This window comes from Cricetulus griseus, chromosome 2, assembly GCF_003668045.3.
Source record: "Cricetulus griseus strain 17A/GY chromosome 2, alternate assembly CriGri-PICRH-1.0, whole genome shotgun sequence".
Lineage (NCBI taxonomy): Eukaryota > Metazoa > Chordata > Mammalia > Rodentia > Cricetidae > Cricetulus > Cricetulus griseus.
In genome coordinates, this window is record NC_048595.1 from 298,380,176 (window position 1) to 298,397,120 (window position 16,945).

The 16,945-nt window shown below is 38.2% G+C and overlaps 1 protein-coding gene across 4 annotated transcripts in view; it reads left to right on the plus strand.

The window, feature by feature from the left end:
* The window catches only part of Kiaa0825 (KIAA0825 ortholog), a 443,548-nt gene that overhangs the window by 210,265 nt on the left and 216,338 nt on the right, over nt 1–16,945 (plus strand). For 3 of the 4 annotated variants that reach the window (XM_027401813.2, XM_027401815.2, XM_027401817.2), the window contains 2 exons: nt 8,614–8,838; nt 15,314–15,719. In XM_027401813.2, coding sequence (XP_027257614.1) covers nt 8,614–8,838; nt 15,314–15,719 — 631 coding nt within the window. Of the gene's footprint in view, nt 1–8,613; nt 8,839–10,830; nt 11,646–15,313; nt 15,720–16,945 lie in introns of those variants that run through there. The other variant, XM_035440466.1, reaches the window with a different exon arrangement.

Sequence of the window (16,945 nt, forward strand, 5' to 3'; positions counted from 1 at the left end):
AAACCACACCTTTCTGTCTTCATAGCCCATTAATAAAAAAAAAAGAGAGAGAGAGACTCAAAGTTCTTGCTATACAGGACTTTCTCTTGTTTGGTTAGCATTACCCCAAGATATTTTATGTTGTTTGTGGCTATTGTAAAGGGTGATGTTTCTCTGATTTCTTTCTCAGTCCATTTATCGTCAGTGTATATTAGGGCTACTAATTTTTTTTTTGAGTTAATCTTGTATCCTGTCACCTTGATTAGGTGTTTATCAGCCATAGGAGTTCCCTGGTAGAGTTTTTCCGGATCACTTATGTAAACCATCATATCATCTGCAAATAGTGAAAGTTTGACTTCTTAATTTCCAATTTGTATCGCCTTGATCTCCTTTTGTTTTCTAATTGCTCTTTCTAGAACTTCAAGTACAATATTGAAGAGATATGGAGAGAGTGGACAGCCTAGTCTTGTTCCTGATTTTAGAGTAATTGCATTGAGTTTCCCTCCATTTAGTTTGATCTTGGCTGTTGATTTACTGTGTATTGCTTTTATTATGTTGAGATATGTTCCTGTTATCCCTGATCTCTCCAGGAGCTTTATTATGAGGGGGTGTTGGATTTTGTCAAATGTGTTTTCATCGTCTAGTGAGATGATCATGTGTTTTTTCTTTTGCAGTTTGTTTATATGGTGGATTACACAGATGGATTTTTGTATGTTGAACCATCCTTGCATTCCTGGGATGAAGCCTACTTGATCATGGTGGATGATTTCTCTGATGTGTTCTTGGATTCAATTTGCCACTATTTTATTGAGCATTTTTGCATCAATGTTCATGGGGGGATATTGGTACTTCTCTTTCTTAGTTGTGTCTGTGTGGCTTCCATACCGGGTAATTGTAGCCTCAATAAAAGAGTTTGGCAATGACCCACCCTTCTGCTTCCATTGTGTGGAATTGTTTGAGGAGTCCTGTTATTAGCTCTTTTTTGAATTTCTGGTAGAATTCTGCACTGAAACTATCAGGTGCTGGATGTTTTTTGTTGGGAGTTCTTCTCCCAACTGCTTCTATTTCATTATGGGTTATTCATCTATTTAAATTGCTTATCTGTTCTTGATTTAATTTTGGTAAGTGATACTTATCCAGGAAATTGTACATTTCCTTTAAATTTTCAAATTTTGTGGAGTATAGGTTTTCAAAGTATGACCTGATGATTCTCTGGATTTCCTCAGTGTCTGTTGTTATGTCCCCCTTTTCATTTCTGTTTTTGTTAATTAGCATTCTCTCTCTCTCTCTCTCTCTCTCTCTCTCTCTCTCTCTCTCTCTCTCTCTGCCTTTTGTTAGTTTGGATAGAAGTTTGTGTATCTTGTTGATTTTCTGAAAGAACCAACTCTTTGTTTCATTGATTCTTTGTATTTTTTTCTTTGTTTCTACTGTATTGATTTTGGCCATCAATTTAAGCATTTCCTGGCATCTGCTCCTCCTGGGTGAGTTTGCTTCTTTTTGTTCTAAAGCTTCTAGTTGTGCTATTAATTCTCTAGTGTGACTATTCTCCAGTTTCTTCATGTGGGCACTTAGTGCTATGAACTTTCCTCTTAGCACTGCTTTCAAAGTGTCTCATAAGTTTGGGTATGTTGTAACTTCATTCTCATTTAATTCTAGGATGTTTTCAATTTCTTTTTTATTTCTTCCTTCACCCAGGTATGGTGCAATTGAGCATTGTTCAATTTTCATGAGTTTGTAGGATTTCTGCTGTTTGTGTTGTTGATTCTAACTTCAAACCATGGTGATCCGGTAGGATACAGAGGGTTATTTATTTTTTTGTATCTGTTGAGGTTTGCTATGTTGTCAAGTATTTGTTCAATTTTACAGAAGGTTCCATGTGGTGCTGACAAGAAGGTATATTCTGTTGTGTTTGGATGGAATTTTCTATAGATGTCTGTTAATCCCTATGGAGTCATAACTTCTGTTAGTTCCTTTGCTTCTTTGTTAAGTTTCTGTCTGATGGCCCTGTCTTTGGTGAGAGTGGGTGTTGAGGTCTCTCACTATACGTGTGTGAGGTTTTATGTGTGATCTGAGCTTTAGTAATGTTTCTTTGATGAATGTGGGTGCCCTTGTATTTGGGGCGTAGATGTTCAGAATTGAAACTTCATCTTAATGGACTTTCCCTGTGATGAATATGAAATGGCCTTCTTCATCTCATTTGATTGATTTTAGTTTGAAATCTAATTTGTTGAATATTATGATTGCTACACCAGCTTGTTTGGGTCCATTTGATTGGAAAATTTTTCCCAACCCTTTTTCTGAGGTAATATCTGTCTTTGATGTTGAGATGTGTTTCTTGTATGCAGCAAAGGGATAGATTCTGTCTTCGTATTCACATTTGCCTGTGTCTTTTTATAGGTGAGTTTGGACCATTAACATTGAGGAATATTAATGACCATTGATTGTTAATTCCTGTTAGTTTTGGGTTTGGTGGTGGTGGTGGTGGTAATTCGTGTGGATTCCCCTCCTCCTTTTTTTCTTTTGGTGTTGTGGGATTATCTATTTCCTATGTTTTGGTGAGTGTAGTTATCTTCCTAGTGTTGGAGTTTTCCTTTCAGTACTTTCTGTAAGGCTGCATTTGTGGATATGTATCGTTTAAATCTGGTATTGTCATGGAATATCTTGTTTTCACCATCTATAGTGATTGAAAGCTTTGCTGGGTACAGTAGTTTGGGTTGGCATCCATGTTACTTTTTCATTTGTAGGACATCTATCCAGGACCTTCTGGCTTTCACAGTTTCCATAGAGAAGTTGGGTGTAATTCTGATAGGTTTGCCTTTATTTTATATGGTACTTGGCCTTTTTCCTTTGCTGCTCTCAATATTTTTCTTTATTCTATAAGTTTGGTGTTTTGATTATTATGTAGTGAGGGAACTTCTTTTTGAGGTCCAGTCTATTTAGTGTTCTGTAAACTTCTTGTACTTTCATAGGCATATCTTTCTTTAGATTGGGGAAGTTTTCTTCTATGATTTTGAATATGTTTTTCTGTACCCTTGAACTATATTTCTTTGCCTTCTTCTATACCTATTATTCTTTGGTTTGGCCTTTTCACGGGGCCCCATATTTCCTGTATATTTTGTGTTAGGGATTTGTTGGACTTGGGATTTTTTTGGTCAATGATTGTATTTCCTCTAGTGAGTCTTCAGCAGTTGAGATTCTCTCTTCCATCTCTTGTATTCTGTTGATGGTACTTACATCTGTAGTTCCTGATCATTTACCCAGCTTTTCTATTACCAGCTTTCCCTCAGTTTGTGTTTTCTTGATTTCCTCTACTTCAGTTTTCAGGTCTTAAACAGTTTGAATTGTTTCCTTTATCTGTTTGATTGTTTTTTCTTAGTTTTCCTTGCTTTCTTTAAGAGATTTGTTGATTTCTTGCATGTTTTGGTTTGGTTTTTTCTTCCATTTCTTTAAGGGATTTTTACTCATATCCTCTTTGATGGCCTCTATCATTTTCATGAAGTTGTTTTTAAGGTCATTCTCTTCTGATTCATCTGATTCAGGTCTTGCTGATGTAGAGTCCCTAGACTCTGGTGGTGTCATATTGGTTTTTCTGTTGTTGAATGTGTTTTTATATTGTTTTCTTCCCATCCCTTCTTCCAGTGGGTGCACATGGGGGCTCTCTTCCTCTCATGGTGGGTACATATCCAAGGTTCTCTTCTGGTAGGTTCAAGCAGGTCCAATACTCCAATGGGTCTCATAATGGTTGCAGATGGGTCTGAGACACTCTAGATGAGGGGCAGGCCCAGGAAGGTCCAAAGTGGGTGTAGGGAGTTGGGTCCCCGAGCAGAGCCCTCACTCACCTCAAGCAGAGGGCAGAGGACTGCAGCCATCTCTTAAGATGAGTATTGGTTTGTAATGAGGAAACTATTGTCAAAAATGCCCTGAACTATATACCCAATAACCACTGCTTCTCCATGCAGCATTAGCCTTAGTTTTCTGAATCTCTTTGATTAACTCTCACAGCTGTTAAGAAGCTCTCAGGGAATTATCAGAATTTCCAAATTTAACTTGAGAAGTGATGCTACATCTTTTTCTGCTCATCTTTCTCAGTCTCACAAATCCTCCGTAAGAGCTCTTTAGAATGTACACATAGATTAATGGTTTCTTGTTAGTAAAGTTGGTTTGCATTGGCCTGTCTTTTTATCCCAGTGACTTTTCTTCTTTACCCTATAAGTAGCTGCAGCCTAATTCTATGTTATAGCATTTCAGAAGTTTAAGGCTATCTCTGTTCTACATTGTACTCATTTATCTAAGCCTTGTGTTTGGACAACTGTGGTGTGTCTCTAGTGGGACTGTACCTTTAGAAAACTTTAAATGTCTCTTGTGTGTGCTTGTGATATAATCTAAGGAGCTTGATCAGATTCCTTTTATCTGCCAGTTAAAGAATTAATGGGCATGAAAAATCTGAAGTTTGCCAGGGTAGTAGCAGAGAAATCTCAAGCACTGCAAACAGAACCAGCAGCTGAAGAAAAGCGGGAAACAAACACACACATGCAGCACACACATTAAGACCTACAAAGCACAGGGGGTACTTTTGAAGCCCAAACTCCAGTCTCTTCTCAGTGACTGGAGTTTTAAAGAATTCTCCTTGGTTAATATAAGGTTTCTCAGCTGAAGAAGGCTAGGGTGGTTGATTGGCCTGGGACTGTGGTGTGACATGTCCTGATCCAGTCTTGAACTTCTTGAGTGGGTCCATCAGCAAAGGCTGAGAAAGTCAGGAGGTTGTAGAAGATGCTATCCATCTTGGAGATTTGCCACCTTAGTTACCCAGCCATGGTCCCTTTCCCTGTCTGTCTGTCTACCAGGGAGTCTGTCCACTCCTAGTCTCTCACTTGTATGTGTGCATGGTTGTAAGTATGTATGTATGTGTGTATGTATGTATGTATGTATGTATGTATGTATGTATGTATCTTTCATTATAAAATTAGATGATGATGATAAATTCTTTAAATTATAGGATACAACCCAAAGTTTTTGATTCTTTGCTTTTGTTCCAGTTAATGTAATATTAAATTTAACATTATTTATGACAGAAAAATCAAATTAGAAATCATTATTGAGTGATAATTTTCTTGCTTCCCCCTTTTCTGTTGATTAGATAGAATTAATACATGGCCATATAGCAGCTGGAGTTGGAACTGTTATATGTTTTCTCTACACTATTTATCTTAGAGGTTTAAGTAACTACTTTAACTTCTTTTTTTTCCACTTTATTTAGTGTGTGTGTGTGTGTGTGTGTGTGTGTGTGTCTCATGTGGAAGTCAGAGGGGAATGCTCTCTCCTCCCATCTTGTAGGTTCCAGGGACTGATAGCAAGTACCTTTAACCACTGAGTCATCTTGCCACCAATCCCTTTTTGAGAAAAGTTCTGTCTCTATAGCCCTGGCTGCTTTAGAAATCTCTGTGAAAAAACAGACTTCCTAAGTCTCACAAGTCTTCCTCCCTGGGTCTTCCAAGAGCTAGAATTGCAGGCGTGGACTAGATAGTAAGGTCATGTTTGTTTGTCCATAGTTACAATGTTACACACTAAGGTTCCATTGACCAGAAGAGGTGATCAACTAAGGTTAAGATTCTAAGACATTAGCTGATGTCTGGCTTCTATTTATTGGAGCTTCGACAAAGTGGCTGAAGGTGGAAAGGGTTTGAACAATGACAGGAGAGGCCAGAGACTGAGGATGGTGGAGATTGCTTAAAACGGTAACATTCAGGGCTCAAGATGTCTCAGGGCCTCATAATGAACACTGGCAATTCTGAAACCAACCCTCTTAGGTATTAGTAATGCCAACTAATACTTAACACAGATGCACCACTATTCCAGTGTGTTATACAAAGTAATTAATTTATTTTCAATAATTATTAGAGAGCTGTTTTCTCTGTCATTTTCAATACATGACAACTTTATTTATAAAAAAAGAAAACATCGCTGGGTGGTGGTGGCACATGCCTTTAATCCCAGCACTTGGGACAGAGGATCTCTGTGAGTTTGAGGCTATTCTACAGAGTGAGTTTCAGAACAGTCAGGGCTACACAAAGAAACGCTGTCTCAATAAATAAATAAATAAATAAATAAATAACGAAGCCCCAAAACAAACAAAAACATCTCTTAAATAAAACTAAATAAAGGACTTGCTGGAATTTTCAAATGAGCTCTATTTGCCCACAGATCTAGAGAGTAACCAAAATGGATATCAGTTATTGATATGGGAAATTAGTGTCCGTAGCCACCTTCCAGTTAATTTGAATTTCGAGAAAACAAATAAACCAACAAAAACATATAGTTTTACCCTCAACCACTTCTGTAAAGAACAACATTTTGAATGCCTGAGGTAATACTATGTTACAAATTAAATATCAATTTTGCCATTGCCAAGATCTTTCTTACCATGGTGGTTTAACAACAAGCCATTATTAAACAAACTAGTCATTTGAAAAATGCTTTCTAGGGAAGAGCAGAGATGTTTTCCTTATTGATTTGAACAACAGCCTTCATGTTTAGTAGTCCTATTAAAATCAAATAACCAAGCCAGATTTTCATCACATTTATTATGTATGGTGGGTAATTACATTTAATTAAAAGGAAGGCAGGATGTAAGGATGGAAAGAGAAAGGGAAGAAAGAAAGGGAAGGAGCATTACTTGAGAGCCCACCATCGACAACCTCTGTTACATTGCACAGCACGTCTTCTTACTAGTTTATGTGTATATACATAGGTATTTTAATAAAATGGGGGTACCTTACTCTTTGATAACCTTCTTTTATTTTCTAGCTGTGCACCAGTAGGCTTTATTGTGAAGATAAATATAAGAGCTAAATGGACGTTTAGATGGTTTCTCATATTTATGTTCTTTACAGTTTCACTTTCTTTTTTTAATTAAACTTTTATTTTTATTTACAGTTAAGACTATAGTTACCTTTAGACTATTAAAATTATTAACAATATAATATAGTAATATATTATGTATTATGATCATTATAGTATAATGAAGAGTATGATCCACTATCCACTATATATGCACACATACATACATACAAACACACACACACACACACACACACACACACATATATATATATATAATGTGTAAGCAAATGCATATGAATTATATATATAATTACATATAAAATAATGGAAATCTAAGTATTTTACTTTTCTTTTTTTTTTAGTTTTTTAAATCTGAATTAGAAACAAGATTTGTTAACACGTCAATCCCAGTTCCCTCTCCCTCCCATCGTCCCCTATCACCCCCCTAACTAATACCCTACCTATCATATATCCTTTCTGCTCACCAGGGAGAGTGAGGCCTTCCATAGGGGTTCATCAGAGTCTATCATATCCTTTGGAATCGGGCCTAGGCCCACCCCCATGTGTCTTGGCTCAGGGCGTATCCCTCTATGTGGAATGGGCTCCCAAAGTCCACACCTATGCTAGGGATAAGTACTGAACTACTACAGGAGGTCCCATAGATTTCCAAGTTCTCCTCACTGACACCCATGTTCCTGGGGTCTGGATCAGTCCCATGCTGGTTTCCCAGCTATCAGTCTGGGGACCAAGAGCTCCCGGTTGTTCAGGTCAGCTGTTTCTGTGAATTTCACCAGCCTTGTCTGAACCCTGTTATTCATCACTCGTTCTTCTCTGCATCTGGATTCCAGTTCAGTTCAGTGATTAGTTGTGGGTGTCTGCTTCTACATCCACCAGCTGCTGGATGAAGGCTATAGGATGGCATATAAGTCAGTCATCAATCTCATTATCAGGGGAGGACATTTAAGGTAGCCTCTCCTCTGTTGCTTAGACTGTTAGTTGGTGTCATCTTTGTAGATCTCCAGACATTTATTTCTCTAGTGCCTGATTTCTCTATAAAATTAAAATGTTTCCCTCTATTATGGTATCTCATTTGTTGTTTTCTTCCATTCTTCCCCCAACTCAACCTTTTTGCTTCTTCATGTCCTCACCCCTCCTCTTCTCCCTTTCTCATTCTCCTGGCTCCCTCCCCCTCCTCCCATGCTCCCAATTTGCTCAGCAGATCTTGTCCCTTTCCCCTTCTCCAGGGGACCATGTATGTTTCTCTTAGGGTCCTCCTTGTTTACTAGCTTCTCTGGCAGTGACAGTCTCACTTTTTTAGGATTTAGTTTCACAGAAAAGAGTGAGTCAATATTTAAGTAAAATGTTAAAGCTTTGTTGATGTTGGTTGCGGTGACGTTTTTTTCAAGTGCCAGGGGTGTAGTGTTGCAGCCCAGGGTCTTCAGGTGCAAACACTCCACAGCTAAGCTACACCAGTGGCTTATGGAGTTAGGTATTATTGAGAAGTGGTTCTCTATAAAGGTTATACAGCTACTCTCCCACCCACAGAGTCCAAAGCTATCAGCCAGTCCCACAGCTTACCATGGTCATAACTGGCATTCTTTCATTGCCAGGTTGTGGAAACCTCTATTTCAAATGCTTTATGAGCTGATTGTCAATTATATGATGTTCTAATTAAATTCAGCTTTCCTGTTCTGTAGATTTAAACTGGGTAACTGTGAAACAGTTTTCCCACATGAACAAGGCACAGCTGGTGACCAGGCTCTGCTAACCATAATATGCTTCTTGATTTTAAAGTCTCAGTATACACAGAGTCCCAGCCAGAAGTCATCCGCTGTCTGAGACTGGCACTGATGGACGCTGTCAAGGACACTGTGCAGCAGGTGATATCCCTGGTGAGATGTGGGCGAAACAGTGAGACAAACCTAAACAAGCCCCGTGTCCCTGATCATCTGCTTCAGACCATTCCACCGGCATGGGGTTATATTCCAAGAGGATCCCGAAGGAAAGAATCAAATAAAGGTGAGAATATTAGTTCCCTAAGAAAGTGTCCCCTAAAGAAACAGTCTCTTAGGCTATTCAGTTAAATAAAATTCTAAAAGTCACAACTCCAATGAATGGCATTAATTTTCCTTTCAACAAGTATGTGGCAGGGGGGCCAGGGAGGACTTCATTCTCTTTGTGCTGTGAGCCACACAGACAATGCAGCTAGGCATGAAAATGCCTCAAATGATCGTCTTATTTTGTTAGTAATTCACAAGTTTTTAAAATTTATTTTATTTATTTTTATTTTTCAGATTAGAATTTGATTACCACATCTGTACATCTGTCCCTTCTCTTTCCTCTATCCAAACTCCCCCATTTGCCCCTCCCCACTGTCTGTCCCTCAAATTCATGGCATCTTTTTTTTCTTTTGCTAATTGTTATTGCATGAATAAGTATATGCACATACATATATATTCCTGTCTGTAAAATGATACTTGTATATATGTTTTCAGGATTGACCTTTGGCATTGGACAAGCAATTGGTGTGCTCCCTGGGGAAAGCCTCTCCCATCTCTCCTTGGTTGCCTATCAGTGATTCAGAATTTTTATCTTTTGTTTTTGTGTTAGTAGTCACAGAAGTCACATGACCTTGACTTACTTTAAATGTTCCATGTGCCCCCCCACTCTTACATTGTTTATCTGTCTTGTTTCCTTTTCCTTTACCCAGCTTTTAGGTGTCACCTACTTTGGTAGTTGTAGATAATTTTCTGATAGGACGTCTCTCCCCCAGACTGTGGCTCTGTCCTGAACCTACTGGTCCTTCTACCAAGTGTGCTTGACTCATTCATCTTTTATCTCTACATTCTCACTTTATACTATTTATTTGAGTGAATCTTCCCTTTTCTAAAGTAAAATGTCTTCAGATTCTTTTTTTTTTTTTTTTTTTTTTTTTTTTTTTGGTTTTTCGAGACAGGGTTTCTCTGTGGCTTTGGAGGCTGACCTGGAACTAGCTCTTGTAGACCTGGCTTGTCTCGATCTCACAGAGATCCACCTGCCTCTGCCTCCCCAGTGTGCCACCAACGCCCGGCCTCAGATTCATTTTTAAAGAAGAGTGGTTTTCAAATGGGAGGAAAATCTTTCCACAATAAATCATTCCAACTGGACCCCACAAAAAGGAGTTGAAGGGTGTAGTCTTTCTTTCATTCTTCTCCGAGGAGACACTGAATAGTGGAGCTCTTGCTCTCCAGGCTTCGTACACATGCAAATCAGTTGTCTGTGTGTGACCTTTCTAGTAATGCTTTGATTTTGTTCAAGTCCTATCAAACTGCCTTTGAATCTGGTAAAGATATTTAATTGAAATTGGAAAATGTCACCTTTTCACTGGGTGAGTTCTTCCTCATCTAAAAGTTGTTCCCATTGTTTGCAGATCTCCTTCTTCTGGCTTTTAGATATGCCATTCACTTTCGGGGATCCAGGAAGCATGATATACACAACTTAATGAGCACTGTTTGTTGATCTATTACAAAAATTTCTTTTCTAAGATTCATTCATTCTATGAAAATATCTTTTCTAAGCCAAGAAGTGCTCACTTTACATATACCAGATGTGGGTCTTCTTTGCTAGTTAATATTTTTCATAACATTATAAGTTGGTGTAGAGTTGCATCCTATAGACAGTCAAAGCAGTGTCAGATCATGTGAAACAAAGTTACGGGAGGAAGTGAAGCTACAGAGCATCTTGTGCATTCTGAACAGGAATGACAATATTGTTGCTCTGTGTTCTGAAACACTTTAGGGACCTCTTATCAGGACTTCTTGGCCCCTCTTTTTTGTTGACACTTTATTATGATTTTGCTTTTTATGGTTTTCATTTGAGTCCAAAAATAATAGTATTTAGTTTGGCTATTTCAAGAGAGAGGATCTACATTCACATACCTCTCATTACAACACCTTGTTAAAATTATTCTACTTTTTAATTTATTGTTAATCTATTATTGTTCTTAATTTTTACATTTTGTTTTTTTTATAGGTATGTGTGTATAAGAAAAATGGATATGAGTGTTTGGGCACTCTCTACGTTTTTAGACATGCATCCTCCTTAGATAAGGACACTGCTAAAGGCAGATGATATTTATGTGTTGGCCATTCAGTCATCCATTGATTCAGTGGACATTTGTGTGTTTAAGATTGCAGGCATACTAGCCTCCTGGTGCTAGGAAACTAGAACAACAAAATGGGTGCAGACACCTAGAATATGCACAATTATCAGTGGAAATCAATTTTTATAATATTCTCTACGAAGATTGTCAGAGTGAGGAATTGGGGATAGAGTTGGGAGATGGGCAAGGAGTCCTTCCTTAGCTTCTTGCATAGAACAATTGTGCCATGTTGTCAAATGTGCTGTTAAAAAAATTGATTCTCTCAAAAGATATAAGTACCCCTGACCCCAATTCTGTACTCTAATACTGGAGATACAGCACAGAATACATGGCGCCAAAGTGGGAATTCTCTCATGTATTTCCATTGCAAATATGAACACTTTCATAGCCATGTCATAAAGTGAAATAATGATTTGGTCAGATTTAGAAAGAAACAGTGTAGGGAAACTACCTCAAATATGAACTCCCATATATTTTTATTGAATGTTATTTCCTTCTGTGTTCTGTGCCATGCTATACTAGCTCTCAGTCTGAAGTTGTCTTGATTAGCAAAAGATTTCAAAACTAAGCATGTAACACATGAAGACAAACTCTGTAACACACATGCTAAAGTCTAATGGGATATGATCATGTTCTTTATAACTTTGTCAAAATGATAATAAATGCTTACAGATGCCTTTTTAAACACAGCATTCTAACTTGTTAAAACATAAATAGACAGAACCTAAGGGAACATCTACTCTTAGCATGTGCACGGCAGAACACAGGATCACTGCAGAGACAAAGTAAAGTGTTATTTCCTCTTTTCTTCTTCATCAGCAAATACTATAATGTAGAAAAAAAGTCAAAGATTTAGACAAAGGAACACCATGGAATATTACACAAGGCATGAGATAAAAAACACAGATTATTCTCACACTTTTTGATATTTATTCCATTGGGTTTCAAAGAGCAAATACACAAAGAACTAGTTTATTTTTGTTTCATTTCATTTCTTTGACAGAAGTTAAGAAAAATATATAGTTGAGTTATTATTTTATCAGTGGTAAATTATGATTTTTAATGAAAAGAATGCTTTATGGGAAAATGTGTGGTTGAAGCATTGGCTTTCATTGAAACAATGGGTTCTGGAGCAAGCAGATAGCACCACAGCAAAAAAGGCCCCAAAGCCACTGCTCCTAGGAAGATTCTTTAAAAGAATCCTGGTGGCAAAAACATATGAAGGGTAACAAAAGCTATTGTTGCAATTTATTTTCAAAAACTAGAAGTATCAGTTTTATAAAACCAATATTACCAATAAAACATCTGTACACTTTTAAACTTAAGAGACATATTTTCTAACCTTTTTAAAAGTACACCAAATAAACTATCTGAGTGATCATTGGGCCTTTATCTTACTAGTATGAAAATGTCATGTTTTCCTGTGAGTTTGCAAGGACAGGAATTGAGTTCATGGAATGTGGGTATTTATTGACAAATTGAAGCCACAGATTTATCTGTCTTTTGGTTAAGACTAAAAGGAAAAAGTCTTAATTTTGAGAACACAACTCATTCTACAGTTGTACTCATAGGACTTACATATGTTTTTATAATGCCTTAAAAAAACTAGAACAGCTAATGAAACTAAGTGAACTTAGAATGTGATGTTTGTATTATGTAATATTAAGCTGACATTATAAAAACAAAACACATTAAGTTACGTATTAACATCAAGTTACTGATATTTGACAGTTATAATAAAATACTAAAAACTAATATAAAAACGATGGGGGGGTCCTTCTGTATATATGTTTCCTTTATTGGTTGATGAATAAAACAGTGTTTGGCCAGTAGCCAGGGAATAAGTGTAGGTGGGGCTGCAAGAGGAAGGAGGAAGGAGAGAGGGAGGCCTTGAGGAGATGCTATGTAGCCACCAAAGGAGTAACAGGACTGGGCATTCTCTGGTAAACCAAGACCATGTGAAATACATAGATTACTAGTTATGGGTTAATAATTAAGAGAGAGCTAGCCAGTAAGAAGCCCTTGCCATCGACCAACAGTTTAATGTTTCAGACTTCGGGGATACCCCATGGAGGGCCTCACCATCCCTGGGGAGCCGAAGGGGGATGAGGATGGGGGGGTTGGGGGAGTTGATCAGGGGCAGGGGAGGAGGGGAGGGAGAGAGAGCTGGGATTGACATGTGAAGCAGGCTTGTTTCTAATTTAAACAAAAATAAAAAATAATTAATATGTCTCTGTGTGCTTATTTGGGCCTGAAAGGTGGCAGGACCTGGCAGTACAGAAACCTCCATCTTCATAGACATTTATTTGCCTTTCCTTCATTTATTGTTAAGTAACTAATTTATATTTTAATACACAAATATGCCATGATAGTGCGAGCTATGTAGAAAGAAAGAAATGGTAGACATAAACCTATCTACCATATTGTAGTTGGCTAGCCCATAGTCTTTCAGATCTGAAATGGATTATTAAAATTTGAATAGATGTTGACTCATTTAGGACAGACAAATGAATTATTATTGTTAATAGACTTTCTCCGTGTGCTGTTAACCTCCCATTGACTCAGTGCCTTCGTGTTTAGAATGGACTTATTTGGCAACAACCTGAAGCTTCTGAAACAACCCTAAGCAAAATTCAGTTAAGGGTTTGAGTTCCTGGGATCTTAACAGTTAGAAATTTCAGTAGAAGTTCAGGTACAAGAGAATTAGCAATGTATACTTGTTATCTAGTTGGAACTGTTTGTTTGGGATTGTGTTTGACCTCCTTTTTTGATGAAGGGAATATAAAATAAATGGCATGTCACAAGGTGTTTATGTTGCCATTATTGGGGTACCCTATGTTAGTGTAAGCAGAAAATAGAATATCAGAGCTGAGCAGATGAGAATATTCATAAGTGCTGATCCTTGGGTAGCTAAGAAGGACAAGAAGACATTTCAAAGGAAAGGAGGGAAAGAATAAGAGAAGCCAGAGAGCCACATCAGTTGAAGGATGGTGTTGTATTGGTTGTATTGAGTTAAGTGACAAAAAACAGAGATGTGGGGTCCCAGCAAAGAGTTTGTTTGTGACATTGCTACCCTGGAGGAAGGCCAAGACTAAAAATCCTAGAATCATTTGAAGGAGTGAGCTTCAGACTGGGGAATACAGTTCAAGAGTGCTTGTTTAGCATGCACCAATCCTGGACTTGATCCCCAGCACCTCATAAAACCAGGCTTGGCAGAGCGTGCTAGCAGAAGGATCCAAAGTTTGATCACATCCTTGGCATCCATCAGACCCTATCTCAAAGTAAGATAACATAAAATCAAATAAATTGTAGATTTTAGCTAAGAGCTTATATGCTCCCAGGGAATAGAGATATTTTTTATTGTCACACCTGAGGTGGGACGCTACTGGTATTTAGTTAGTGGAAACCATAAATGCTCCAGAAATCCCTCCATGCACAGAACAGCTTTACACAACAAACAATTACCCAGCTCTCAGATGCCCATGGTGGGAAATTCTGCTTTAGAGACAGAACATCAACACATCCTTCAAAGAAATAGCACAAAGGAAATGGCATCGTGTACAGTCATCAGACCAAAGGCCAGTGACCACCAAGCAAGTACCGCATTCAGGTGTGTGAAGGACAAGGAGCTAGCATAAAACACAAACAAGCACAAACCAGCTAACTCCTGTATTCAATGAGTATTTATTGAACAACTCTGGCTTACTGGTGTCAAGGATACAGCACTGCCCTCATACAGCTCCGAGTCTAGGAATGGTGACAGATAATAAAACAGTCAGGAAGTGAGATAGTTATTGGATAGTGATGAGTACTACAACAACAAAGGCCACAAAACAGGCTTCCCACGAAAGGAAGAGACTTCCCTTGAGATGGGAAGGGTGTGGTGAGACTGCTGTGGGTGGGATGGCTGAGGAAGCACCCTGAGGAGGTGACATATCTGGTAAGAATAAAAGATGGGGAGCCAGTCAATCATGAGAAGAACTGGGATGCCATGCCACACACCACAAGGGAGAAGAAGAAAGCATTTAAAGGGACTCAGTGGTGTCAAAGGTCATGGGGACCTTTGCTTAGTTAGCAGTTTCCCAATACTTCAAAGTTTAGATATTAAAAAATAAACATATAAATTATAAGTCTAAATTTTCTAATTTTAATTTATAGAAGGAAAAATTATGCTTGAAATTTAGAGAATCTCAGGCAATAATGCCTGGTGGAGTTCTGTTGGAAATCATTAAGCACTTGTTCATCTTAATAATTTTCTCCACAAAAGTTAGACATCCCCACACGGCAAAAGACCATGATGTGATGGCATGAGAATGCTAACGGTAATCATACCTTTCTCCCCTTTCTTCCCAGGCTTCCCAAGGCTTGCTGCTCAGGCAGTATCTATTGTAATCAGCAAGTTACCTACAGTGATTGCATGCTTGCCTCCCACAATTAAAATCTTCTTTTATCTGTCTGAGAGAAAAATGTCAAAAAACTTGGCTGCATTGAAGAAAGCTGGCCTGCTTGTCTGGAACTTGATTGTAATTATATGTCGGATATTTGAGGATGGGAACACCGTGGAACGTTTAACAGGTGCCTCCCTTGACAGATGGAGCAAAGAGAAAGTGGCTTTAATCTCTGTGTGTTTGGAAAGTATTCTAGGAGAGAGAAGCAGCCCTTGTCAACTGACCCAAAAGGTCATACTGAGCATTGAGCGGCAAAAACCCAACTGGTTGGAGCACCAACTTCTCAAAGCAAGGACGCTGAGCATCAACTGGTAAAGCCATGCTTGTTTCTTACTCAACTACATCAAATGGTTTCTCAATACCAAAGTCAACATTACACAACTGCAACAAAATCTTGTCAGATGGGCAGCAATGGTCATTTGTCAAAAAATAATAGGACCTTTGAGGAACACAGAAAAAGATAAGTACCCCACTAAACACTGAGCTGTTAGATGTTCCTTGTTGTAAAATCTGAACCCCATTGATATTCTGGAACACTGTCCTGGTTTAGGTTCCATCTTAAGGTTTCTGATTAAAAGGGTGTAGCTCAACCCAGGGGAATTTAGTTTCACTTCTTTTCAGTGTGCAACCAGGTATCTAGTGCATAGCCTGAGGCATTTTGTAAATGGAGTGGGCACAGATTGAATTAAGAAAGAATTAATGGATATAAAAGGCTTTTTATTGCTTTCTGTGTACCTGATTGTCAAAAAGGTACACATTTTTCATCTGGTAATAGAAGAATCCCAGAGGGCAACTGGGGCATATCACTCACAAGCTATAAACACACCCAGCTGTTTCAGGATGGAAATGTCAGCTTTCTCATAGGTTTGTCACCAACAGCTAAGTGATTTGTGGTACTGCAAAGATTTTTAAGGGTCCCTGATGAATTCAAGTATGTATGTAGAGTTCTGTGTTGGGGTTAGTCCGTAAGTAAAAAATGTGCATGATATTGATAAAGGGATTCCGGTTCAGGTGGTCTACACATTACCAAGTGAGTCCATTGCTTGAACACCCCCACACTCACCCCACCCCTAGTTATTGAAGGTAAATCCACATGTATAACAGACACTAGTGTAACTTTCTGCCTGAGATGACTAAAAGTCACCTGAAATATGATTTCTTTTGCTGGTAAATGGCAGTAATGAAGACCTGGGGCTTGAGAATCTGATGAGCAATAGGCATTCCTTGTAAATGGGTCATTTTATACCTCTCTCAGAACTTCAGTTTCAAGGGTGATGCCAGTCTGGAAGAACTGTTTTGAATAATGAAGTAACAATGTTTTCAACATCAAATTGAGATCTAGTAAGCATCTTTTACCTATAAAATCTGTTGAAATACATTGTATCCTGTCGGATGTGGTGGTATACACAGTGAGACCCTATCCCCAAAACAGTCAGTGGCAAAAAAAATTCATTGCATTCATTGGTCAGCAGAATGATACATTTTGCTTGTCCTTGTTAGTCTTTAAGATTTTATTTTAAGCCTGGTTTCCCTGGTC